The 27,950-nt window shown below is 36.0% G+C and overlaps 2 protein-coding genes and 1 non-coding gene across 3 annotated transcripts in view; all 3 read left to right on the forward strand.

Annotated features, from left to right (window-relative positions):
- Positions 1-27,950, forward strand: part of LOC129217747 (twitchin-like) — a 364,621-nt gene that overhangs the window by 55,998 nt on the left and 280,673 nt on the right. The window contains 7 exon segments of the mRNA XM_054852086.1: positions 12,835-12,991; positions 15,319-15,460; positions 16,503-16,632; positions 18,848-19,032; positions 21,715-21,730; positions 25,529-25,739; positions 26,947-27,040. The gene's annotated coding sequence lies outside the window, so the exon portion shown is untranslated.
- Positions 346-27,866, forward strand: LOC129217822 (disorganized muscle protein 1-like). The gene is made up of 9 exons (XM_054852162.1): positions 346-543; positions 12,812-12,991; positions 15,319-15,460; positions 16,503-16,632; positions 18,848-18,944; positions 21,715-21,730; positions 25,537-25,739; positions 26,947-27,040; positions 27,811-27,866. Exons 1-9 carry the CDS (start codon positions 346-348, stop codon positions 27,864-27,866), a joined length of 1,116 nt encoding a protein of 371 aa, XP_054708137.1.
- Positions 13,533-13,600, forward strand: Trnag-gcc (transfer RNA glycine (anticodon GCC)). The gene has a single exon. It is a non-coding gene; the product is annotated as a tRNA-Gly (tRNA).

Raw genomic sequence — 27,950 nt, forward strand, 5'->3', positions numbered from 1 at the left:
ACGGATCATGGGAGGGAGCGTAATCCTCAACGCCCCTCCCTTCTCGCTGAGGGCTTAAGTATACGTTATAGAGCTAATAATACTTTTAGACATTAGTTCTACTTCTTTACTCCACTAACCTAAAAATACGCAAGACAAATGCTTTTCCGCAAACATAATTCGCCAGACCAAAAAACTGGGTTTGAAGTAAAGAAAAAACCCCCCCAATGTTTTCCAATAAACAATAAGAAATTGTTTTTGTGACAATAACGGTGACACCTAACAGCAACCGAGACCCGCAAAGATGACACCGGTGAACTGCTTCTTATTGTTTCGCTAATGGTAAAGCAACACCCTGGCATTGAAATGCAGCAAATGAAGTTAAATCCGGCGATTTCTCGAAATAAACCAGGATGGAGGATAAAGCACGAGGAGGAGCGTTTCCCCCCTCTCTACCTGAAAATAGCTCCCTATCCTGGTGGATCTGATTTAGACCTGCAACGCAGCATTTTTCGAAACCCTCATAATGAGGAGCCCCGGAAGACATGGGGATTCGGAAGACAGGTAAAGTTTTGTTTGCCTCCCACGCTGGAATGCGTTCGGAGCGAGGAGGCTGCAATGACAGCATAAGTCATGCATTTGTCACTCGTTTGGTAAACTCCATAAATCAGAAATAACATCGTTTGAAATGTAATATTTTTGTGGCATGTTTCTGACGCAAGGAGGAGATTCTTTTGGGTGTTTAATTGCGTTTATTCTTAGCTGATTTTAAAGGGTCTTTTCACCAATACTGAGCAGCAATAAGAACAATATGTAAGCAGTGTAATATCTCCAACTCATGCACATTGATATAAGAAAATAAAACAAACGCTAACTGGCACAAACTTGCAGAAAACGTTAGACATATGTTTCGGAGTTACAAGGAACCGTCATTTCAATACTAAGAAGTGAGCTTGAAGATGAAACGTTATTTTCGTCGCCTGTCCTTTCATCTAGAGCCGCTATACAGATAGGCCGACGCATCAGCTTAAGTTTAGCTATTTTGGATCGGATTTTTCATTGTTGCACTGTTAGGTTTATTACAGCAAAGTCTCGGATTTCGCCAAATTTGCCAAAAATAATATTTTATTTAATAAACAATTCACGTGCCGCTAATAATTGCTCACAGTGAACAATCACCAAACGCGATAACTCGCCAGAAAGACAACCACTCAAACACACGCTCCGATCCAAAAAGGCTGATCTTAAGCTGATGCGTCGGCTCGTATATATAGGGGCCTTACTTTCATCCAACGGCTCACTTTGCATTGAGAAAGAGGCTTCTTGCAACCTCCAGCCACGTGTTAGCAGTTTCTTACAAATTTATGCCTTTTATCTGAATTTTATTTTCTCATACTGTTTAGCACATAGGTATTTATTTAACTATTGTTTAATCCTTCATGCATTGGTATTAATATACATGGTTAGCATAAAAGAATATCCCGGTTTTAAAAATTTATATTTCATTAACTATTACACTTACCACTATAAATGATACATAAAAAGGAAGATAAATTATGAATGTTTTTGTGAACGTATGTAACTACTTAAACGTGCCAGTTCCGCACTAGCGCAGCCAGAAATTCCTTCCGGAAGAGGTTTTTTGTTCTCAATTACTGTTTTAGGATTACTAACTACTGTTTTAGGATTGGTAACGATCTTAAAACCAAGACCTCTGGGGCGTGTTTGTACCCCCAAACTCCCCAGACCCCCTTACCCAAACTCAAACCCCAAGGGGGTTTGGGGGTAAAGACACCCCCTGCGCCACTGACGCTGGATTGGCCGTGCAGGCGATGATGATTTACCCTTTATGCGTTGGCCAGACGAATCCCGAAACCTAACCCCGTGTGATGTTTTAAAATGATTTTTCGTCAAAGACAGTGTTTATACACCACCATTGCCTACAACAATGCAAGAACTGAAAGATCGCATATGTGTAGCATTACGAAAAGTTGACAGTGAATTACTCCAAAATGTATGTTATAGATGTGTGTTGCGTTACGAAAGGCACACACATCGAACATTTGTGAGAAAAAAAAAAAAAAACTAGCAGTTTATCTCTATTTTTTACGTATCATTTATAGTGCTAAATATCATAGTTAATGAAATGTAATTTTTTAAAACCGGGTTATTCTTTTATGCTAACACTGCATAATTGTAAAGTAAGACAAAACAACGTTAGAAGAAGCACAAATTTGTACAAATTTGTGCTTCTTCTAACGTTGTTTTGTCTTACTTTACTGTTCAGCACAAAGGTATTTATTTATCTTACTGCATAATTGTTTTAACTCTCACGTATATCGTCCCATATCGACAAAGGTTGCATGAACAGTTATTTTATGGCACCAATAACATAATGCGATGCCATGGTAAATCGTAAGAGAAAATGGTAAAAATTTTACTTGTCTTTCGTTTGGTAATCATAGTCGAAAATGCTCCTCTTTTATACAACGAAAATTATGATGTATAAAACTACATGAAATACACCGCCAGCTCAGTCAATTACAGCCGAGGACTGCAGTTTCGTGCTTATTAGCACTCATCAGCCCGGCATTGGAGTGACCGAGCAGGAGGTGGAAAACCTCTTAAGGAAGCCAAGAGTGCCAAAAAAACTGGTAGCTAATATAGACTATGCCGGGCTGATGAGTGCTAATAAGCACGAAACTGCAGTCCTCGGCTGGAATTGACTGAGCTGGCGGTGTATTTCATGCATTTCTGCCTTAGCCCTGGCTAATGGGCGGTAACTTACTGAATGTATAAAACTAGCTGATTATGTACTAGTTGACTTTTCTCAATGAACAAGAGCTTAAAACTTTAAATTTTCTTAGACAGTTTATGTTTAGAAAGGAAATTCGCTATTTGACAAGTAGCTGGAATTTCTTTTCTACAATATGAGGAATGCTTTAAGCTGATTGGTGATAGTTTTGCCTGTCTTATTTGAATTTGATTCGGGCATCTGCCTCTGCGCAACGTGTTCCAAAACACGAACCATAAGCTGTTCAAAACAGTGAATGTGACAATAAAAACCGAAAGAGAGAGACCCCCCCCCCCCCTCCTCTGAAATTTGATCCTGAGGTGTACATTGGGACTTTCAAAAAATATCTGTGCTAAATTTAGTAGTGCTAGGCTCCACAATCTGTCAACTGTAGACATGACCCGGACATTCTGCTTTATTTTTAGTTGACATGACCTTGACCTTGAAAATTAATTCTCTAAAGTTATCAGTTTCTTTAAAGGAAATTTATATTGCTGCAGAGTTTCAGATTAAGTTTTCTCATACAGTGTAAAAAATTGAGTTATTTTGAAAAAAAAAAGGATCTTCAAAAATAAATTAAAAAATAAATGCTGTATTTTCTCTGAAATGAGCTTGACATCATTCCATACTAAGAACGGCTAATCAAACAACCAGCTCAAACCTTGCTTACGTTGAAAATAAAGCAGAAATAATCATTTCAATAAAAGAAATATTCTAATCTCTAATTTCATAGTTGTAATTGCTAGACATTCTATATCAATCATGGCAAATGCAGGTGACTAATTTTAATTCATAATATATAAATATGTTAACTCTGCGAGATGAAAAACTTTGCTGAAAGTATAAGATATTCATTGTCAGTTTGCGGACTCTCTTTCAAAAACTTTTGAGGGAAAAAAACGCAATTGGCAATTTAAGTTGTTTCACAAGAAATTAATTGTAACTGCAATGGAAGAAATCGTTTGGAGAGAATTTTCGCTGGTAAATTTTATATTCGCATACGAAATTTGTTTCTCAAAAGGCTAAAATTCTGGGAACTCAAAATTTGCTTCGAAAACCACTGTGACTCGACGTAACTATGCACTGTAAAAACGATTCAGAAACGTACCTGGAAATATTATAGGCAGCTGATGTGCCCAATTTCTTCCAGTAACATATCTTGGAAAAATCGGGAACGTTTTCCGCTAAAAGTCAGTAACCTTTCTGAAATTAACCTTGACATTTTCTGAAAAAGTGCGAAATCTCCCCTGTTACAGCCAGTCATGTCTCTGGAACCTTCTAGAAAAATTAGGTAGGTTTAGTGTAATTGATCAAAACCTTCCTAATTTACCAAGAAGGTTCCATAAAAATCAGAGCGGCCACGGCCAAAGCTATGCAAGATGGAGCCAAGCATATATCTTGCCTGCAATTCCTGCGTTGCTAAGTTGTAGGTATCCATTGACTTTTTTACTCTCATTGGGAGTTTAGTCAATTTCCTATTCCTATTCAGAGTCACAACTGACTACAACTGTATTTATGTCGAGGACTGCATACTAAGTGCCTTGCCTCCATTATTTTATATACCGATAGATGGCAGCACCATCACCGGATGGAACAGTTAATGAGAATTTAGAACTAGTCCAGGAGCTAATAGCTACCTAGTACTAGCACCCCCAGAGGTATCGTTTCACTTGGAGGACAATGAGACCGAGCATATTTAACGTCGCCCGGTCCCCTTTAATGACGACGGTGGGTCTTCGACCATCGAGGTTCGAACCCAGGATCCTCCGGCCCCGAATCCGACACTCTACCGATCGGGCTACCACGGCCCTTTAGTCAATTTGGACACGCCGTAAGAAAGCTTAGGCCGATACACTTAATAAACACGCTCATTCAATCTTTAAACTGGTTGTTAAATATATTTTCCACCACAGTGAAAAGTGTGCACGCGGGCAACTTGTAGCGATCCAGAAAACTTTTTTGTGAAGATACTTGTTTTTACGGGGAAATAGGTGAAAACGTGTGAAATCCCGAGACGTTCCATGGAAATAACCAGTAACGTTTCGGAATTCTTTTACAGTGTGTATTACAATTAATTGCTCAGTTTTAATAACAGTAGGGACCAAAGGCATGTGAGAAAAAAATATTACCGGGATATTTTCAATACTTGAAAATGTTCCTTGACATTTTTAGAGGAGTGATTATAAAAACGGTGAAGATCAATTACAGTGATGCAATCAAAAAACTAACTTTCTTAGGATGACATGAAAAAGAAGAGTGAAAGAAGAAAAATATGCGATTTTGTTTTTTATATTTTAAATGGCATAATGTCTAGCAATCAAATCTCACATTTAAAAAAAAATCCAATTGTTTGTCTTCCCGTTTCCCCGATTTCAAATTTTACAGAGCGTGAAAATATGCTTGACTAATATTTTCAGGCGTATTTCCAAATTTCACTGCGTGAAATAAATTTGTAGAGGCCTCAAAAAATATCTCTGGCTGTGAGTTATTGCGAGCAATAATTTTACCAAGAAAATAACTGCTTTTGGTTGCCTTTGCGAATAAAGGCGCAAGTCTGTGCATTATATAAGATACGGCTAGGGGAGTTAATCGCTGTTGGGAGCTAAGAATTTCAAACGCCATCCATGTTGGAAACGGAGCACAGTGGACCAAAGAAATGAGGTGAAAATTGTCCATATATTTTTTCATGTCTTGTAAACTCTCATTTTATTGCAAAACAGTTTGTTTCTTTTTTATTGTAATGAACGGAAGTCGACTAATTTTAGAATCTGTTTTGCTTATTGTCAATATTATTGGGCTGGACGGATTGTCGATTATCGTGATTGCTTTTAGGCTCAGTTAGTCCAGATAATCTTGGTTGTACTGTAGTTTTTTGTCGTCATACACTATCAGTTGGTAAAATTTCTTTTTCTGTCTTTCGCTATGTTTTTTATAAATCATGTTGGTGTTACTCGTACTGGATCCTACCTCTTTAATCATTGAAACTCATACGCCGTGCTCAGGGCCTCAGAGAGTGAAGGCGGGCCCCACCCGCCCGTCAAAAAAAGAAAAAAGAAGAAGAAAAAAGAAAAGGGGCAAAAGAAGGAAAAAAAAGGGGAGGGGTGGAGGGTGAGAAAAGGAGAAAAAAAGCAGAAAAAAAGGAGGGGGGGGGGAATCAAAACTGCGTACTAGAAAACAATTAACTTTGTTTTAAGTGCCACAGCAGTAAATACCAAAAAGAGTAAATTTTACTTAATCTTTACGTTTTTTCTTATTCGGAGTTCTCCCCACTTTTCCTTTCTTTTTGAGCAATCACGATTGCTTATTGCTTTCATTTGACTGTTTTGATGTCCTATCATTTTATTTTCCCACCGCCACCCTCCGCACCGTCACCGTCGACCGGCTCCTCACGATGCTGCTCCTATAGCGAAAGTCGTCTCCAGGTTGCATCCATGTCCTACACACACGCGCATACTTACACAACTACACACACACGCACGCACATACACACACACACAAACACACATACACAAACACGCACACATTCATGCCTGCACACAGACTCAAACACATATGCCTACACACACATACACATACCCCCCCCCGACACACACATTCATACGCACAACTACCCACACACTTATGCCAGCACACAGAGACAAACACACTTACCCCCCGCACACAAACACACACGCCTACATACACACACTCGTGATTGCGAAAAACATAATTTGAATTCAAGAAGTCAAAACTCAAATTAATTTTTTCTTTCTTTTTTCTTTTCTTCTTTTTTTTCATTTTTTTTGCGTCAGGGTCTTCGAGCCCCCTCAAGGCCTGGGCCCCTAGTTTCCGACTAGGCTGACGTGGCCTCTCGTCGGGGGTGGGAGTGCTACTGGATGTAGGGGCTCATTTAACTTTAACAGAATTCAGTCACATCGAATACGTTGAATGAAGGGAACCGGGACGTTCTCGGCAACGAAAGGAGTCAAATTTTTCGTTGCCAACACGAGGTGTTTATTCGTTTTAAAATCAAGTGTGACTTAAAAAACTATTGTGCATAGAAAGAATGTAATCTTCTCATCATAAACCAGTAAAAATATTTTTTTTCCTTAAAGAATATAATTTTGAATAGTAAATAGAAAATATACAGTTGCACGATAGTTTTAAAATTTATGACTGCAGATAGGTACGCTTAGCAAATACAATTCTGAATTAAATCACTGTAAACTTAGATACTATACAGGCAAAAGGTCACAAATTACAGTGAGCCTATTATTTTTCACTTACCTTCAAATTAAAAAAACACAAAAAATTTTAAAATATAATATTTCATAAAATCCCGAAAAAGTACGATATTTTTCACTAAAATTAGTCTTCTAAAAATACAATACTACCTAAACAAATGTAAAAATAAGTTTAACACATGCAAAATGCTTGTATATGTTATAATACAAAGTTTCATAATCATACGTTGATACGAATTTTATCTAAGCGTACCTAAAGTTCAAAAAAATGTGTTTTCTGAAAAACGGGAAAACGTGTTTATCTTGACAATGCTGGTAAGCATGCGATACGCTTCCCAAACTGCTTACGCCAAGGCATTTTCTAAGTTTACGTTGTATAAATAGAAAAAAAGAGTAAAAGTAACTGAATCATGAAATATTTGATGAAAGAAAACAGTGGTTTATCAACATTCAATCCAGATACCATCCCTTTAAAAGGGGCGTGGCTTTTTTTGTTTACATTTTAAATAGTAAATTAATTAGCTTTCGGAATTTGATACCCACACAATATATACATTTTTGGAATCAGGGAAGTGTCTCTTAGTTAATGCACACTGTAAATACGATTCAGAAACGTTCCTGAAAAATAATAGGCAGCTGATATGCCCAATTTCAACCAGTAACTTATCTTTCAAAAACCAGAAATGTTTTCTGATAAAAGTCAGTAAACTTTCTTAAATATTGGAAAAACTCCTCTGTCAAAAAAAGCCAGTCGTAATCCTTCTAGAAAATTAAATAAGTTTAATGTATTTGATTAGAACCTTCAAAATTTACTAAGAAAGCTCCAGAAGCATTAAGGCATTCATGGCCAAAGCTACGCGAAAATTGCAAGAAGAACTGAGCTTAATCCTTGCTCGCTACTCCTGCAGCTATCTAGTGACTTATTTGTTGCCATTGGGAGCTTAGTCAATCCAGATGGGCCGTAATCAAACTAAAGCCGATACACTTAATAAACGCATGCAGTCAATCTTGAAACTGGTAGCAAAAAATATTTTTCACACCAGTGCAAAGTCTGCATTCGTGCCTCTTTTAGCAATTCAGGAAACTTTTTTGCGAAGAAACTTGATTTTGCGGGGAAATAGGTGAAAACCTCTGAATTTCCGAAACATTCAACGGAAATAACCAGTAACGTTTCGGAATTTTTTTACAGTGCAGCTAAAATTGAAAAATCGATTTTTTGAACGTATAAAACGTCCTGGTTCCCAATGGGTCTCCAGAAGAAGGGCATATGTTACAGTGGAAGAAGGACATGTGTTACACTTGATTAATATTTAGTCCTTCCTGTCCTAGAAGAAGGGCATATGTTACAGTGGAAGAAGGACATGTGTTACACTTGATTAATATTTAGTCCTTCCTGTCCCAGAAGAAGGGCATATGTTACAGTGGAAGAAGGACATGTGTTACACTTGATTAATATTTAGTCCTTCCTGTCCTAGAAGAAGGGCATATGTTACAGTGGAAGAAGGACATGTGTTACACTTGATTAATATTTAGTCCTTCCTGTCTTAGAAGAAGGGCATATGTTACAGTGGAAGGAGGACATGTGTTACACTTGATTAATATTTAGTCCTTCCTGTCCTAGAAGAAGGGCATATGTTACAAATAAAAATAAAATTTTTAATTTGTAACGTATGTTCTTCTTCTGGCGACCCATTCAATCGTATCTACCAATAGCGAGACCAGAAATATCTTTTGTCCAATCCAGAAGGAAATTTTTTTACTGGTAGGTAGAATTCGATGGAAGCGGATACAATCGAGTTGAATGAGCCCCGTTATCCTATTATTTCGGTTTTTCAAAGTGGTGTTTTCTACAGGTTGCGGCATAAAACTTTTGCACATTTAAAAGGGTGATTGCGCAGATTGTTGTGGGAGTAGAGACGGAGGCTAGTCTCATGCGGTAATTTTATATTTACCGATTTCAGAAATGTGATGTTGTCGCAGTCTGCGAGAGCAAACGTAAAGGTATGCGGCCCTCGCTTCGCTGCTTTCGCTTTCGATTTTGAGACTCTGAATGAGTGTTCAGGGGAAATGTCATCGGTTTTCCATAAAGGTTCTTCCCCTTCAAGTATGTAAGAGATTGAGGACGGTGTTTGAAATCCTTTTTCTATAAGTATTACTCAAAGGAATGACAGAAACATAAAGAGAAGTTTTGAAATTCATTCAGGGTCGTAAAATAGAAAGCGAAAGCTGCGATGCGAGGGAAAGCAAAGATTAAATAAATCCATGATATATTAGCCTCGTCTCATGTAAATATTTTTGGTAACGAGAAGGCCAATGAGCTCGCAAAGGCATCCCGTAATTCTCCTCAACCATCCAACTCCCTAACCCTCGTTGACGCCAACGCTGTTGCTTGCCGAAGACTAATCGGTCAACAAGCGAAAATAAACTTCATTGCGGATTTGAACTGTGACAGAGCCATATCGACTACTATAACCAAACTTAGGACAAATCACTTAGAGGGGATGAGGATTTCTGCGGACGGACAGCGTAGTTACACCAACTTTTGTCCTCATTGCCCAGATGACATCCCACTATCTCGTCAACACATCTTCAGCTATCCAGCAATCCAGGCCAAACTTTTTAACATCGGCTAAGAAGACCCAGTGGACCTACTCTATACAGATACGGCTGTCGAAGTTGAAAGGCTGTCTACGACAGCTTCGAAGCCATATAAAAGCACACTATCATAGACACGACATCATCATTAGCCTTGTCTCTCTACTTACATCACAGTCCGAATACTTACACCTTTAAATGTGGTAGAACTTCATGTCACACTCTGTGCTTTTAACATTCCCTATATGTATATGTAATAGTGGTGGTCAAAATTGTGGACACTACTGAAAAGTGTATCTTTTCTAAACTTCGTTTGCTTGCAGAAAATGTTACGTCTTGCAAAATGTTGTATATTTCATTTTAAGAGGATTTAAAGTTGCTGCTGGCTTGTGCCATCTAGGAAGGCAATTTGAGGTGCGCTGCTTAACTTTTCCAATTGTACTGTAATTTGGTGTGAAGTCCGATTTCCACCTACACACATGCCCTAACACTAGTTTATAGGGTAAGCAACCATTCACAGCACGACAACACATTTACACAAAGAAAGGACAAGGACAGGAGCGAGAAAGTTCATCCATTCCCGAGCTGGGATTCGAACCCGAGTCCTCCGCATTATAGTCAGACTCCTCTGAACACTAGACGGGGCGGCAGGCAGAAGATTTTATACTGAACTTAATACAAAAGACAAAGTTGAAGTATTTGCAATGCAAAATAAGTTGTACCCGGAGGCGGATCAAGTGAAGTGGGGGCCCTAAGCGTTAAAAATTTTGGGGCCCCCCAAACTTAGGTAAAATATAGAAGTTCCAATTAAAAAAAACTATAAACAAAAAATTAAAAGCAATGTTGCTACACAATAATTTTTATATAAGCACCCTATATAAATTTTCGTCATGTTTTATTGGTAGCAAAATCATCAATTATTTTTTTATTGTCGATGTTTCAAAATATTGGTGAAACAAATTTGGGGGGATGGGGGGGGGGGACTTAACTAGGCTTTATGAAGTTACTGGTTCATCAGTCCGCCAGTACCCGGCCGTAAAATAAACTCGTTCGTTTAGTTACAGTTGGTAATATCTATAACCAAAATGTACTCTTGTTTTAAATTTTAGCGGAACTTCGGGGCCTTGCGCCTTCACGGGGCCTCTCGCGGCCGCTTAGTCCGCTCAGGCCCGTGTCCAGGTTTTCATAAAGGGAGGGGTTTTAAAGCTTACATCCTTTCCCAAGGAGGGGAGAGTTTAACTGTACTCCCCCCCCCCCAGAAGAATAATTCTGGCTGTGCAAATAGCTGCAGTATTCCTGCGTACATTTTTTAAAATCAAACCTTGTTTGTTTCTTTTTTAATCAAGTCTGTTTACTATGCAGTTTTTTGCAATTAGTATTAAAAACCGCCCACAGATTCTTTTATAATGCATCATGTATATTAGTTTTCATATTCTGAAATGCTGCTTAATAAAACAAACAAGAAAAAGCTTATTGTAGAAGCAAATTACATTTTCAAACACAATCAATGCATATTCATAGCAGCAACATATACTGAATACATCATAACCTCCTTAAGCAATATTAACGCAATTGATGCTTTGTGTTGATAAATCATTCAATGATTCCCCCCCCCCCCCCCCATAGTTTTTCTAAAATGTTATTCCAGTTAGTAAAGCTCTAACAGTCTCAAATTGCAGAAAAACTTCAGAGAGAATTATTTTTTTCTCTTCATACAAACTTTTACATTAAAGTTATAAAAGTCAACTATGCATTTTCTTCTTTTTGCTTATTATATTTTCTTCAATGGGAGGGGTTTAACCCCTAAAACCCTCCCCTTGGACACGGCTCTGATGTCCGCTTACCGTTAGACCCGCCACTGGTTGTACGTAATTAAATCTCAAAAACAAACACAGTTATGAATTATAGTTTGTAAAATTGTTAACCTTTCTAACCAATTACTGTTCTCATCCTGGGAATGTTATTAACTGATAGCATAGCTGATATCATTTTCACGGTTGGAACAAGTCATTATTGTGATCTGTTCTGTCGAAGAATGGGCGTCCTTATGTAATGAAATTGAGATTATGGCGGCCTAACATTTCTTTGTTTGAATTCCATATTTTGTAGTAAGTTACCGCCCAAAACTACAAAACCGGTTACCGGTTACTACAAAATACCTTGGCTTTGCCATCAATCTTTGAGTTGAACCGCACCATTGCTGCGGTCGCTCATCTGGTTTGCTAATTCTGCATTAGCTACCAGTTTGTTTGGCTCTCTTGACTCCCTTAAGAGATTTTTCACCTCCAGCTCATGTGATTCCTATTCCGGGCTGATGAGTGCTAAAAAGCACGAAACTTCAGTCCTCGGATGAAATAACTGAACTGGCGGTGTATTTTAAGTATTTCTGCCTTAGCCCTGGCTTTAGGGCGGTAACTTACTACAAAATACCTTAGCTTTGCCATCAATCTTCGAGTTGAACCGCACCATTGCTGCGGTCGCTCATCTGGTTTGCTAATTCTGCATTAGCTACCAGTTTGTTTGGCTCTCTTGACTCCCTTAAGAGATTTTTCACCTCCAGCTCATGTGATTCCTATTCCGGGCTGATGAGTGCTAAAAAGCACGAAACTTCAGTCCTCGGATGAAATAACTGAACTGGCGGTGTATTTTAAGTATTTCTGCCTTAGCCCTGGCTTTAGGGCGGTAACTTACTACAAAATACCTTAGCTTTGCCATCAATCTTTGAGTTGAACCGCACCATTGCTGCGGTCGCTCATCTGGTTTGCTAATTCTGCATTAGCTACCAGTTTGTTTGGCTCCCTTAAGAGATTTTTCGCCTCCAGCTCATGTGATTCCTTTTCCGGGCTGATGAGTGCTAAAAAGCACGAAACTGCAGTCCTCGGATGGAATAACTGAGCTGGCGGTGTATTTTATGAATTCCATATGTTTGAATTTTTTTTTGTGTTATTATTATTGTTATTATTATTATTATTATTATTTTGTATTCTGAATTATCTTTTAAATGATCTATGGGAGATTGCAATTTATGAAACGTAGCATTTTTCATCGGCATACAAAGTCGAAATATTTCTAAAAGTGATCGCAGTTTTGGTCACCCCTGTGCCTTGTAACCTTCCTCAATTTCGCAATCAATATAGTTCTTTATGGAATTTTCGTAGGCAGATGAACTTTCCGGTGGTCGTGTGGCATTTTCTGTCTCATATATGTTATTATTTTATAGAATTTCTTTTCTTCTTCCTCCAGGGACCAAAAAGCCCCCGTGTTCAAGAAGAAGCCCGCCATCCGGCAGGAGGAGGATGGCGAGCGTCTTCTCTTCGAATGCGTCATCGAGGCCAACCCCGTCCCGACCATTTCCTGGTTCCGAGACGAAAAGCCCGTCACAGAGACAGACAGGATCAAGGTGAGCAATGGACGCTTTCATTCTTCGTCGGACGGTGTTTGAATAAGCGTTTCACTCTTTAATTTCCATTGTGCTTGAGTTATCAAAGCTATTGTTTTCAACCATACTGTTAAAAATTCAGGGTAATTTTCAGGTAACTATTACGGTAAAACGGAGTGTTTGCAGTATAGAAAAACTTTACCGTAAATTGTACGGGAAAAGTAAGCGATTGCAGCGCCATTTTGTACACCACGTGACTTATGGTGCGAGGCATATATTTCTCCATCCCCGTTCGCTTTCCGTGCCCACTTGGTATGGTGGATAGTCTCGAATTACAACGGCGCAGGCTCGGACGCAACTGCGTGCAGTTTGTTCTTTTTACGTTGTGCATCTCTACATTTAAATGGTATTTTATGTTGTGTAATGTTTGTGTCCGTTAATAAAATTCTAATTGTGCTGTTATCGACTATCGAACATTATCCACTTAACCACTAATTGCACTATTGAACCTGTCGGACATTTCCATATGGTGCATCGGCCCGGAAACGAACCCGGGCCCCCCGCGGTGGTTCAGTGGTAGAATGCTCGCCTGCCACGCGGGCGGCCCGGGTTCGTTTCCCGGCCGATGCACCGTATGGAAATGTTCGACAGGTTCGATAGTGCAATTAGTAGTTAAGTGGATAATGTTCGATAGTCGATAACAGCACAATTAGAATTTTATTAACGGACACAAACATTACACAACATAAAATACCATTTTAATGTAGAGATGCACAAATCTTATTTCGATCTTCCTCGTTCGAGGCCAACTGTTCGAAAATGACAATAAAAACTTACTCCAGCGCCCTCTTCAGGCAAACTTACCGAGATTTTCCACATACGTAGTACAACTAGCCATAGTGTTCTCGTTTTTTCTACCATAAAATTTTGCAGTATAATAGGATTTTATAGAAAAAGTTACTGGCAACATGGACGCCAGTAGCTTTTACCATAAAATTTCAGGAAAGTTTTTAACAGTGCAGAATTACTACTTTGTTTAAAAACATAAGCATTTATTTTAAAGCTAGTGACGATAGGAAGTTAGGGCCATTTTTACGATGTCTTAAGAAACATTATGTTTTACAGAACTTATTATTTTAAGTATTTATACCAATCTAAATGGGGTTGAAACCAGCAACACATTGTATGCAGTTCAGTTTCGTACTCAGAAATCAGATTTTTAGTTCTTGAGAATGGAAAAACAGTTGAACAAACCCCATAGGTCTACCTTAATAAATATCCTATTTGCCCAGACTAATCTAAGAAGTGATATTCTCTGTGTGTTTTAACACTAAAAGAACCACTCTTGAATTTAAAAACAACTTCTTTAATGACCATATCGCAGCTGCAACAAGCTCCAACTCAAAAATCGAACAACAAAACGGAACACACATCTTTATACCACTAGTGCTGCCAGAAATAGTTAATTTGCATGTACATCAATACAAAGATTAGAGATTCTTCTCGTAAGTCTAAATGTGTTTAAAATTTTCGTTCTCTTCACATTTTGAAGATTATCAATGCCAATGAAGAAGTTTTTTTTTTTTTATTCGCTTTTTCTTCAATAACTGCTTGTAGTTTTCATAATGTCGCAGGAAAAATGCCCTTGCTTCAAAGCTTTATTTTATCTTGTGTAAATTACATTTTATTAAAAATTTTGAATACTGTCTAAATTCTATTCAAAATCTAAAATCAATAAATTAATTTCTTCAATTGTTGCTATGTTAATTTTATTACACAGAGGTAAGCATTTTATTAGTTTTAGTTGAATATTTGACTTTCCTTCCCTTGAACATGAAAATATACAAGCAGTAATTAAGCTTTATTTCTCTTCGCCTTAAAATTTTAAATGAATAAATTATAGATAAAGTTGAATGACCTACACTTAAAAATTTTTCCGGAAAATTTACGGTAATTGTTACTGGCATCCATGTTGCCAGTCACTATTACCGTAAAAATCAAATGTTACTGTAAAATGTTAAGGTTGCCTCGGTAGGCCACAGCAACCAATTGGAGCTGGGATCGCTTATTTCTCCGGTACAAATTACCGTAAAAATGAGCGATGCTGTAAGTTCGCCATTTTACAGTAACAATCACCAGAAAATCTTCCTGAATTTTTAACAGTGTATATGGTAAGCTATTACCCATGTACTTAGTTGAAAATTTAAGTTTTCGTGCTAATCAGCTCTTGTTAATTCTCTCTAAAATTTTGTTTTGAAAATCTACCAGCTCATGTTCTTTCTCTGTAAAAACTTAATTCAGAAATTCTTCTATTAGTTTGTAAGCATTATTCTCTTCTGTATCTGCAGCTGAAATGTGATCGCAAAGGAAACGAATCCCACTGTGCACTCGTTATTGATGACGTAGACGAAGACGATGGCGGCAAATACAAAGTTACAGCCAAGAACAAATTGGGAGAGAGTAGTGCAACGATCAACCTTAACTTCGACAGTAAGCGTGCTAAAATATTCTGTTACATTATTTCATTCAAAGTATGAGACTTTTTTTTTAGCATTCTTTAACAATTTGTAAGTACAGGAGCTAAGTGGAAGTCTAAGAAAGGAATATCATATTTAGTAGTAAACGCGATATTCTCATGAGCATAAAAAATAAATATGACTAAATAGCAATATCGACAAGGATAAAGTCACAGCCAATAAAACAATGAATATATAAATAAACACATAAATAAATAGATGGGATGATAAATAAATAAATAAATAAATAAATGGAATAATAAATAAATAAATGAATAAATAAATAGATAAATAAATAAATAAATGGAATAATAAATGAATGAATAAATAAATAAATGAATTGATTAATAAATAAATGCATAAATAATGAAGCACACATGCTACAAATTAGGCTGTCAAACATTGAAGAAGCTATTTAGAGAACATTAAAACAAATAAACGATTTTTTACTTCTTGTAAACCAATAGCCTCCATGTTTTTCACACTTGTGGGGCACGAAAACAATTTTTTTTATAACTATCTCAAAGTTAAAGCAATAATTTGTAAACATTTTCAAATCACTCTTAAGAAGTATAGGACGTATAATGGTACTCCTCAATAAACTCATTAAATATTTCAAATTTATAATACTGTCCAACCACGGATTGCATGGAATTTTCAAACGTCCAGATAAGACGAATCTATGTGAATAAGGGGGAAAAGTAAAAATTTGATGCGCGTATTCCGTTCATTTGAATGAGACTCTGCTTCTGCAAAAGTTGACATCCGTAAAAAATAACAGATTCGTCCATTTTCGGCCGTAAAACGGATGTTTGTCTTTCCATACAATCCGTGGTCAGACTGTAACTATATGTTTTCTATTTAAATTTAAAATGAAACGAAGAAATTTATGCGTGGGAAAATGCATAAAAAGGGAAAAAGCAATAATAAAAGGAGCAATTTCAATATCTTTTTGACTTATTTACTATAAAAAATATTTTCGCTGTTCTTTAACTACATTCGTTCTTTTTTTTCAGCCGAAGAAGAGGAAGAAGAAGTGGGTAAACCTGTGTTCGTCGGAAAGCCCCTCATTAAACAAAGCCCCGACTTCAACAGTATCATATTCGAATGTCAGCTGACGGCCGATCCCAAGCCCACGCTGCAATGGTAAAATTTACATAGCATATTACACTATTTACTTTTTAATTTGAGAGAAGATAATGATGACCTTGTTTGTTGAGTTTTTTTTTTTTTTTGGAAATGTTTTTCGTTTTCAAATTTTCCAACAATTGTCTTATCGCGAAAATTCGGGATAGTCGGAAAATCAATGAAGAAGGTTAACTTGTTTCAGACAAATACTTTGAAAGAATCAAGAGTTACCTTAGCTGCTGACAGCGTACTTGAAGGAGGAATACGTTCAGGCAAAAATTTTCAATAAAATCTAAATTCATGTTTTGGGGAGGTGCAAATCGTTCATTATGCGTACAAATCCAGTTGCATGATAGAAATATTATAATCAAATTCTATATGTGGAGAGATGGAGGGGATTTCCGTTCCTCAAATAATCGTTGTGAAGTACTACATTTAATAAAACCATAAAAGTTGAACACATCACAAAACCTTCTGATGTCGGATTGAAAGCGAAATTGCCGCTGATTTTCACTTCACTCGAGCGAATTCTTCTAAATACGTTAAGTTTTAAACCTAATTCTATGTTATCCAATTTGTTTTCATACTGTTTTACAGTTTTATTGATTTGAATTGAAAGGGTTTCTTTTTTAAAATATTGATACGGTTATGGGAACTTTTTCCTTTTAAACTATTCTTTGTTATATCAGTTTCTATTGACTTTTGTCTAAGCTGTCTACCTTTCAAAGTGAAGCTTTATGTGAATATAATTTCAATGAATACAAAATTAAACTGTTCTACCTTTACAATGCTACGGCTGATTATTTTATGTATTGAGGAATGGTTGGTTTATAACAGCGGTACCCAACCTACGGTCCGCAGGATACATTCGGCCCTCGAAGCTGATCCATGTGGCCAGCTGTTTTGTTGAATGTTACGAATCGAAAAGCACGAGTAATGACAATGTTACAAGTTTGGATCCAAATATTCAGAATGATTTCTGAAAAACAGATGCATTTACTAAAAGAAGCATAGTAAGGATCATAATAACTATTGGTTTTTTACTTCCTTTCCTTTTCTCATATTTTTCCTTGTTTAGAAAAAAAAATAAATATTTAGAAATTTTATGTGCGTTCTGTCCCACACGAAAATCAATTTAATATTTGGTGCGGCCCTCGGTAAGTAAAAGTTTGGACACCACTGATTTATGCAATCAACAAAAGTGTTCCTGAACATATCCTTAATAATAAGTTACGTACAGGGTGATTATAATTAAAGTTCAGCTTTCAAAACGCTATAAAAATAAAACCACTAGTCAGAATGACGTCAAACTTCAACGGAATATTATCGAAGAAGGGGGGAACTTGATGGCAGAAGAAAAATAAATAGTTTGAATTTTTAGCAATAGATGGCGCTGTAAGCAATAATGGTCGACTACAAATGACAAATAAATCAAAAAATATTACCTAAGGTGTAAACTATACGTTAAAACTCCGTACTACTCAGCGTGCACGAGGGTATTGGTGTGACACTGTTAGTTAAGTAAGCCCATTCAACACGGAAAGGTCATATCACATCGGATGGGAAAAATTGGTTTTTAATTGGTCTGAGGCCGAAAACCGCATAAAAAGCATCAGTAAAAATCAAATCGGTCTTTAATTTTCGTGAGACTGGCGCAAAAGATGTTCAATATAATATACCTCGTTTTCTGTAACAAGTTGAAATCGAGAAACAGCATCAGCATGTTCTAAGACTGATTGAAGTGTTTCCGGGGTCACGTTTAGAATGTGTTGCGCAATGCATGCCTTCAATTCAGCAAAGTTTGCAATCGGAGCACTGAACTCAACAGCTTTCAGATAGCCCCATATCCAGAAGTCACACGGGTTAGGATCAGGTGATCGGGACGGCCAGGTCTTTCATTGAGACAGTCATAGTGAACTTCTCAGATGCGAAATGAGGAGAAAAAACGCGTATTTGGCGTTTTTATAACAACTTCAATGAGTCGGGCGCATGACAGGTGTTTTGATTTACATATTCCGACGCTTGCAGCGCCATCTATTGTTAAAAATTTCCAACTAATTATTTTTCTTTTGTCATACGTTTCCCCCCTTCTTCGACAATAATCAGTTAAAATTTGAGGTCATTCTGACCAGTGGTTTTATTTTTACAGCGTTTTGAAAGTGGAACTTTAATTATAATCACCCTGTACATAAGACGGACAATTTTTAGAGCAAATTACGTTCTTTTCTGTTAGGTTCCACAACGGCAAGGCCATAAACGATGGCGGCCGGTACAAGTCCCTCATCAAGCCATCTGCAGCAGGATTTGTGGTCACCCTCGAAGTAGCCCAAGTGGGTGCCGCTGATGGCGGAGAATACAAAGTTACTGCTAAGAATTCCATAGGAGAGGGATCTGCAACGATCAATCTCAATTTTGAAGGTGTGAAAAAAATGCTTTTTTTTGTCAATAACATTTTAAAATTTTTTTAACTCTGCGCAATGATAGTTGCAACTGTTATTTATGGTTTAAAGGTCAAGCTCTGTGCATATTTGAGCATGCCCATTTATCAGATCTACTTTGACTTTATTTTAAAAAATAATTTAAAATTTGGGAGTTAAAATAATTGAAACCAATAGTTTATCAATTTCTTTTTTCGTTATCTTCGAAAATTCAAGAATTTCAGAAATTCTGTCAAGTTAAGGTGAAACTTCACCTTAGTAAAGGATTAAATATGGATGCAAATTGATTTTCAAAATTCTCAGAAGTTTCAGTTTTAACCCCTTCAGACCTGGTGTTCGGTATACCGGACATACACTTTAAACAGCTGCTAATCATTTAATAATTGGTTTAATTAGTTGATTTTTTTTGTAGTTGACTCTTTACATTCTACTTATTGTAATCTGGGAAATAATTTTTCGTTTTGGGATTGACAACACTGAAATATAAGGATTGAGAGATAGAGAGCTTGCTCATTTTTCCAACCATGGTTTTTCATCTGAAAAGCGAGGTTTTTTTCCTGATTTTTTTTTTATACATAATCTTTAATTAATAATCTTTAATTAATAACTCTTTTAATTTTTCTCCTACAAACTCAAAAAGTTTGTCTATAAGATACCCTTTACCATAGTACACTGTGTACCAAATATCAACATTTTTGGTCCAATATTTCATAATTCCGACTGAATGGGTTAACTATTTCTTTATACTGGCAAGCAGTAAATATCCATGAAACAAAGATTTAACAAGCCTATAATAAATGTTGACCTACTTTAGTGGAATCTCTACATCGTATAAAACTAGCTATACTCGCACGGCTGTGCTCGTGCTGTGAAGTTTAAAAGAAAGCTCATAGAACAAATGTAAATTTACATTCCCACGCCGAACGTGTAACGTTAGAAATTTTGTATTTAGATGAATTTTTGCTCTTAAGTTCATCTGTAAGTCGAACCTGTCTATCTCGAATTTTTCGGGAGAGAAGAAAAATTCGAGATATGGAGGTTGAAAGAGACAGAGGTTTTGAAAAAAGTTCTAAAAATAAGTAATTGAAGCAATGACTCGAAAGTAAAACTTTGGAAGAAATTTTACTAATCAACAATGTCCCCTTCCTCTCAGTTTCCGAATGGATATAACTGCTGGAAAACTAGCTTCTTGTACATAAAGTTTTAATTTTGGAGGATTATGTGACTGCTTATATTAAGAACTAGTGGCACCCGCACGGCTTCGCCCGTAATAGAAAAATTAAAGGTCTTTTGGTTCGCTTGTATATTTACAAATAATGTATGGTGAATTTTCTCGCCAATTGGCTTGTACCGACGTTACGGTTCCACGCTATGATAATTTCGTATCTCGCCAATTGGCTTGTGCCCATGTTACGGTTCCACGTTATGATGATTTCGTAATTTATGATAGTTTTTTTCTTAAAATTGGAATAAAAAAAGAACCACATCGAATTTTCGAAAAATCGCTTCGAGGTGCACACCCCCATGCTACATACTAACTTTGTGCCAAATTTCATGAAAATCGGCCGAACGGTTTAGGCGCTATGCGCGTCACAGACATCCTACAGATATCCTACAGACATCCTACAGACATCCAGACATCCTCCGGACAGAGAGACTTTCTGCTTTATTATTAGTAAAGAAAATGCTTTTTGTCTCCAAAGTCCAGTTAATAAAGATCGTTGGGGATTGAATTCAAGAAAGACACTTTAGTCGAAATTCGAGATATACAGGTTTTCAGAAAATTTCATTCGAGACAAACATGGAGGAAAATATTGAATATTTACTTTATGTGCAGGGAAAATGAAAAACTTCGGCATAGAGAGGTTTTCGAGACAGGAAGGTTCGAGATAAACAGGTTCGACTGTATTCGCAACTCCAGAGCTTGAATATGCTACCTTGCGGTGCTTAATAATGCTAAGGAAAAAGGTAAAACATTTTCCATTCCACGTGTTTTCTTTGGGGTAAATTACATTTTCAGACAGTTTGTGGTGTAATGTAATTTCAGCAGAATAGAAAAGAAAGCTTCTCACAAACACGATGAAAAATTACTGTCATTCACTTAGAGTCAAAGCAAGTTATAAGTTCAGCATTTGTTTGTTTTACCTTTTTCATCCGCCATTAGACAGTGGCTGCAAACCCTTATAGTTCATTTAAGTTGCGAATAGTTACTTCACCTAAAAAAACGCAATTTTACACAAAAAAAACCCCTTTTGTTAATGCAAAGTATGCTTGAGTTAAGCAGTGTTAAAACAATATGAGTAAAATTAAACCGCAGACGATTTTTCCCTCTCTAAAATAAATATTAAAAACAACCGTCGTCATGGTAATCTGAAAAAATCATATTAACTTCAGCTTTGGTCAAGTAAAGATAATAAGTGATTCCCCGCCCCCCCCCCCCTTAAAAAAAAAAACCAAGGGGGTTAGTAAAATACTGCTTTGGATAAGGATTCTTTTTCACTCGGTGCGGATCCATGCTCGTTGCAACCTGAATTTAGTCAACTCACGTGAAAATTTGCTTAAAAAATACTATAGATTTTCTTACGAATTCATTTATGAGTGCTGTTGTAAGTGTATGTACTTAGCATAACTATACTAATTTATGTTTATTATGTCTTTTTAGGTGATGCCAGTAAAAAGTAAGTGAAACTACCATCTTGTACTATTTTTGTTTTTATTTGATTTTTAGTGTACATTTAAAAGATTTGTTTGAAAAAAGAGAAAAACCAGGAAGACATCAGGTAAAATAAATATATGACTTACAAAAATGTTTAAAATTTTTGAAAATGGAGAGTTTTCAAAGTAGAGTTATGAGATGGGTTGACGTGTTTGTAGATGCGTCCCTCTAAAAACTACGATTCAAATATTTTTTTCTCGACATATCTTGGTCGACTAATTTTCATGCTTCATTTTTTCATTTGAAGATTTTTTTTTATTCAAGTAGAGTACCAAACCAAAACTTAAAATTTGACATTTCGTTAAATCATCATCATCATCATCTTCAAGGATTAGGCGTATAGCATGTTCCGGCTTCTTGGTCGCCCCACAGCTTCCTGGGCCTACCACGGTCTCGTTTGCCCCTTGGTCTGTAATATAAGGCTTACAACTTCAATTCATATTAGTAAATGGTAGCAGTGCATAGGAAAGAGAAAAAATGGCTTGTGTCGAATCAGCCATTTTTGTTGCAAAGCTTCTTCTCTGGCTTAAGGGAAGCATGCGCATCTATCTACTATATATTAAAATCTGTTCGCGTCCGTCTGTCTGTCTGAAGATCGATCTTCTCGAGAACCGCTGCGAATCGAGAGCCAAACGAAATACCGATCAATTCGAAATTTTCCAAAGAAAACAATAGGACCAATCTCGTAATTGTGCGACTTTAATTAGCGGAGATATTAATTAAAACGTGAATTAACATAACGTTATTCAGGAATTTTTATTTCTTTCCTGTTGCCATTTTGCATATGCGTGAGCAAATAAAATCCTAATAATTGTTTTAAAAGAGATTTTTTTGGCTGCTGTCCAAATCTTAAAACAACGTTTCCATCTAGAATTTCATTTTAAATTAGTTTAAAATTGGTTGCCCTATTCGGAGATAGCCTTTATTTTATCGTCTGTCCTTTTTTTATTTTTTACATTCAACGTTCTTAACTCTTTTCAGCATAGGAAAGTTGTTTCTTTAGCTATGTTTATTGATTGTAGTGTAAGTTTATCATTCACCGGCCTCATATTTTGGTACACTTAGGATGTGCGACTAATTATGTTTATTTTGTTGGACTTTTTCCCGTCACATGGATGAGTTTTCGAATTCTAACAAGTCTCTTTTTCTTTCCTGTTTCTATTTTTAAAATACAGTTTATATCGTTGAAAGAACATTTTAAATTAAGATTGTTTGGATTTCTATGTGAAACACAGTTGAACAAAAAAGATGGTTTTTAAGGATTTTAACTAAAGCTAAATTGGCATCTGATGACTTGGTATTAAATTAATGCTTATTAGTAGTTATTTAGTCTTGGTGCTTTAGTTTCACGTAATCAACCAAAAAGTATGTGTCATTCTATGTAAAAAGCTGATTGTAATTGTACATAAATAGTTCAGATATAGTTTATCAGATGTAATTCATTTTAACGTGAGCACAGATTATAGCTGATCATGCATATATTTTCATCTTTTGTGCTAATTGAAAATACTCATAACTTGCATCATTGATAACTATGATTAGCGTTAAAGAGATTTTTGCCAAAAATATGCTCTACTGGTGTTTTGCAAAATTTGCATTACGCGTATTTATTTACTCCTTAGCGCTTTAGAAACTGATGTCAGAGTAATACGAAAACATCAATTGGACATCTCTTTCATTTTTTAAGTAGCCCGTGCAACGCCGGGCACGCAGCTAGTTTATCCATTAAAATCTGACCTAAAATATATTTTAAATTTTTGTTGTCACAAGTTTTGTTTAGTTAAAAGGTGTTACTTTGAGTGGGTAAAAATAACAATTTGTCCCTTTTTGGGTTTTTGAAATAATGATGGATGCCAATTAGTAGTGCTTCATTTCTGCTAGTCTCCAGTAATTGACACATGTGTCTATTAATACTAATGTGTTGTGCAATATGTCACTAGTTTGATTTCTGATACGTTTGTAGCAACTACATTATGATTTGATATTTACTATCTACTATTGGTTTGAATCCTATAGAATATACTGTTAAATTTTTAAGAGAAACAAAAAAAAGAAAAAAAAATGTTTGGCTATTTGTCAGATATTGCGACTGTAGAGAACCGTTCAATTTTTTATGGTCCCTTAGAATCATCGGGTCAATATTCCTTTTCCTGTAGCTATGATTCTTAAAATCAAAACTGCATACCGACTGATGAAACAGCAATAATCTCAACATTTTTTTTCCATGCAACACTCCAAATTAATTTTTATTTCTCTAAAATACTTTTTCAACGTCAAGATGTGTGATTTAACATTAATTAATGTAAAATTACCTTCTTTAAATTAACAATAATTACGTTTCTTATGATGATAAAATTTGTATGTAGTATAATAAAAGTGAAAAATAAAGTGATTTTCCAGTTCTATTAACATGTGCCAATTACTGGATCACAAGGTGTCATACACTGGGGTATCAGGTGCCAATTACTGGTGATTTTGGTAACTTTTTGTAAAAATATTTTTATAAAAATATCACTTTTTATACATACATTTTTAAAAAAATATCTATTCAAATATTTTTGATTTTAGTGCACTAATTAGATGCATATATGTGCATTCTTTAATGCAAAAATATTTGCAAGAGATTTTTTTTCCAAGTAATGAAAACAGAGGTAAGTTTAAGGACAAACTCTTAAAGTGCCAATTACTGGGGTCGTTACCTTATTTCATGAACAAAAAAAAAAAGGTTTTTAACATTAACATCTACGGATAATCCTTTTAAAGGTACTACGTACCACTAACACCTAAAAGTACTTTATGGCAACAAAGAAACAATGAAATTGCTGATATTCTAAATACATCTTGAGTTTATTATTGTTATTTTTTTAATTAAGAAATATCCTCAGCTGCCGCAAAAAAATATACAGATAAAAAAACTTTTGTCATAGACTAAACATAGAGGATTGTAAGAGATTTATCAAATGATTCTTTAGATTTAAAGTGTTTTGCTTTTCATATAAAACAGATCGATAAAAGCATTGTACTTGTGATTAAAATGGTTGGTGATGTTTGTCAGGATGTCAATTTTTAACTGAACATAATAATAATAATAATAATAACAATAATAATAATAATAATAATAATAATAATAATAATAATAATAATAATAATAATAAAATAATAATAATATAGTAATAATAATTATTATTAATATCATATCATTATTATATATTTTTTTTAAACGAAGATAAAGTAAAGTAATGATTGTATGGAATAAAGTATTTTCATTTCCTCTGACAAAAATTAGCAGTCGTTGCTTGGTACTGTATTCAAATTGCTTTTTAAAATGTATCTATTTATTTATCTCCTCTTATTTGAAATTTTATAGTAAATGTAAAATTTTAAATGGTTGCTGCTGTAATTCTGTTCAATATTCGGTTTTTCTTGCGTTTGTATGAAAAATCTAACGCAACATTCATATTTCGAATTTACTAAATCATAACGGTTTTAAAGCTTATTAGTAGTATATATATATAATGCTTTCATGTCCTTTTTCATTATAGAATATTTCTGTATTTTACTTAAAAAATAATTTTTTCAGAGCTTTCAGAACTTTTCTTAACTATTAAAAGCGAAGGCATATTAGAAATGTTTCGAATCCTATAAACTCCTAATGCCTATTTATTATTATTATTATTATTATTGTGCAGTTGAGCTACTGAACTAAACATAGAAATTATTTGATTTCTTTAACAGTTTTCTAAACCTTTTGAATTTTTAGAATTCCAGGGGGCAAGGCTCCCCGCTTTCCAAAGAAGCCCGCAATCAAGCAGGAAGGAGACTCTTTGTGCCTGGAAGTGGTTCTAGAAGCACATCCCTTCCCGAAAATCCTCTGGTTCCTGGGCAACAAAGAAGTGAAGGAAGGACCCAGGCACAAAATTAAGAAAAAGGAGGTTTCCAAAGATACTTATTTGTTGTCATTAGAAATTTTGGTAAGTTATATTTTATTTAAATCCCAAGATATTTATGATGTAAAAAGTTTTACAGTTAGGATGTAATTTTTGAAACATTATGGTGTGAAAAGAATTTGTTTTCCGGGTGATAAGAATGTGATTGTTTTATTTTTTTTTGAGCAATCACGATTGCTTATTGCTTTTATTTGACTGTTTTGATGTGCTATCATTTTATTTTCCCGCCAGCACCCTCCGCACCATCACCGTCGACCGGCTCCTCACGATGCTGATCCTATATAGCGGAAGCCGTCAAAGTTTGCGTTCATATCCTACACACACACACACACACAAACACATACACACACATACACCTACACACATACACAAACACATACGCACACACGCATACATACAGACACCTACACATACACACACGCATACATACAGACACCTACATATACACACACAAACACATACACACAACTACCCACATATTCATGCATGCACACAGACACAAACACATATGCCTACACACATACACATACCCCGCCCCCACGCACACAAACACTCATACACACAACCACCCAAACACTCATACCTGCACACAGACACAAACACACATGCCTACACACACATACACATACCCCCTACACACAAACACATATACCCCCACACACAAGCACATACGCCTACATACACACACACACACACTCGTGATTGCGAAAAACATAATTTGAATTCAAGATGTCAAAATTCAAATTAATTTTTAATTTTTATTTTCTATCTTTACTAATAACAAAGCCGAAAGTCTGGATTTCTGCTGGATATCTGTCTCTTTGGATCGCTGCAACGCGCATAACGCCTAGGCCGTCCGGCCAATTTTCATGAAATTTGGCACAAATTTAGTTCGTAGCATAGGGGTGAACACCTTGAAGCGACTTTTTGAAAATTTGATTTCGTTCTTTTTGTATTCCAATTTTAAGAATATTTTACCGAGCAAATTATCATAACGTGGACTAGCAAATTTCCATAACGTGGACGAGCAAACTACCATATACGACCATGGACGAGCAAAACATATAGCGAATTGGCGAGAAATTCATCATCCATTATTTGTAAATATAAAGGCGAACCAAATGATCTTTCAATTTTCTACTAAGGGCAAAGCCGTGCGGGTATACTAGTACTGAATAAATTTGATTTCAACAAATCGGTTAAATTGTAAATTATTATATTTTCCCTTTAGGATCCAGAGCCTGAAAATGACGGTGGAACGTACCGCTGCAATGCTGTCAACGAATTAGGTGAAAGCAACGCCAATATTGCTTTAAATCTTCAAGGTAGGAGACTAAAAAATTGATCGTAGCCTTGACTATCATGAGTGACGCGCTACAAAATATAACTGCATGATGATCGTAACCTTGATGCTCATGATTGATGCTGCGGAATATGATTGGATGCTGATCACATCCATGATTCTCATGAGAAACGATGTGGGAAGTGACTGCATGACGATCGTAAACTAGATCCTCAAAAATGTGATTGCATGCTGATCGTAAAGTAGATCGAATGTGACTCCATGACGATCGTAACCTAGATTCTCATGAATGTGACACCGCGGTGATCCTAACCTTGACAGTCATAAAAGACGCTGCGAATTTTGACTGCATGGTAAGTATATACTAAATTTTTATGAATTGGATTCCATGATGATCGTAATCTTGATGCTCATGTTTGATGCTGCGGAATATGACTGGATGCTGATCACATCCATGATTCTCATGAGAAACGCTGTGGAATGTGACTGCATGGTGATCGTAAACTAGATCCTCAAAAATGTGATTGCATGCTGATCGTAAAGTAGATCGAATGTGACTCCATGACGATCGTAACCTAGATTCTCATGAATGTGACACCGCGATGATCCTAACCTTGACAGTCATAAACGACGCTGCGAAATGTGACTGCATGGTAAGTATATACTAAATTTTTATGAATTGGATTCCATGATGATCGTAATCTTGATTCTCATGAGTGACGCTGCGAAAAGTGACTGCATAGTGATCGTAACCTTTATTCTGATGCATGTGACTGCATGTTATAATCATAGCCATGATTGGCATGAGGGACGCTTTGAAATATGATTGTATGGTGATCGATACTTAGATTTTCATGAGCGTTGCTGCGAAATGTGACTGCATGATAATTATAATCTATTCTTTTGTGTGTGGTGTTGCGAAATAATACTGC

This window comes from Uloborus diversus, chromosome 2 (assembly GCF_026930045.1).
Source record: "Uloborus diversus isolate 005 chromosome 2, Udiv.v.3.1, whole genome shotgun sequence".
NCBI classification, from domain to species: domain Eukaryota; kingdom Metazoa; phylum Arthropoda; class Arachnida; order Araneae; family Uloboridae; genus Uloborus; species Uloborus diversus.

Excerpts from the sequence above, each read along its gene's own strand:
- LOC129217822 (XM_054852162.1), top strand. The coding sequence starts at position 346 with ATGCAGCAAATGAAGTTAAATCCGGCGATTTCTCGAAATAAACCAGGA. Across the intron at positions 16,633-18,847 it reads CCCAAGCCCACGCTGCAATG|GTTCCACAACGGCAAGGCCA; the intron begins GTAAAATTTACA and ends CTTTTCTGTTAG. Across the intron at positions 27,041-27,810 it reads TATTGCTTTAAATCTTCAAG|CCATGATTGGCATGAGGGAC; the intron begins GTAGGAGACTAA and ends TTATAATCATAG.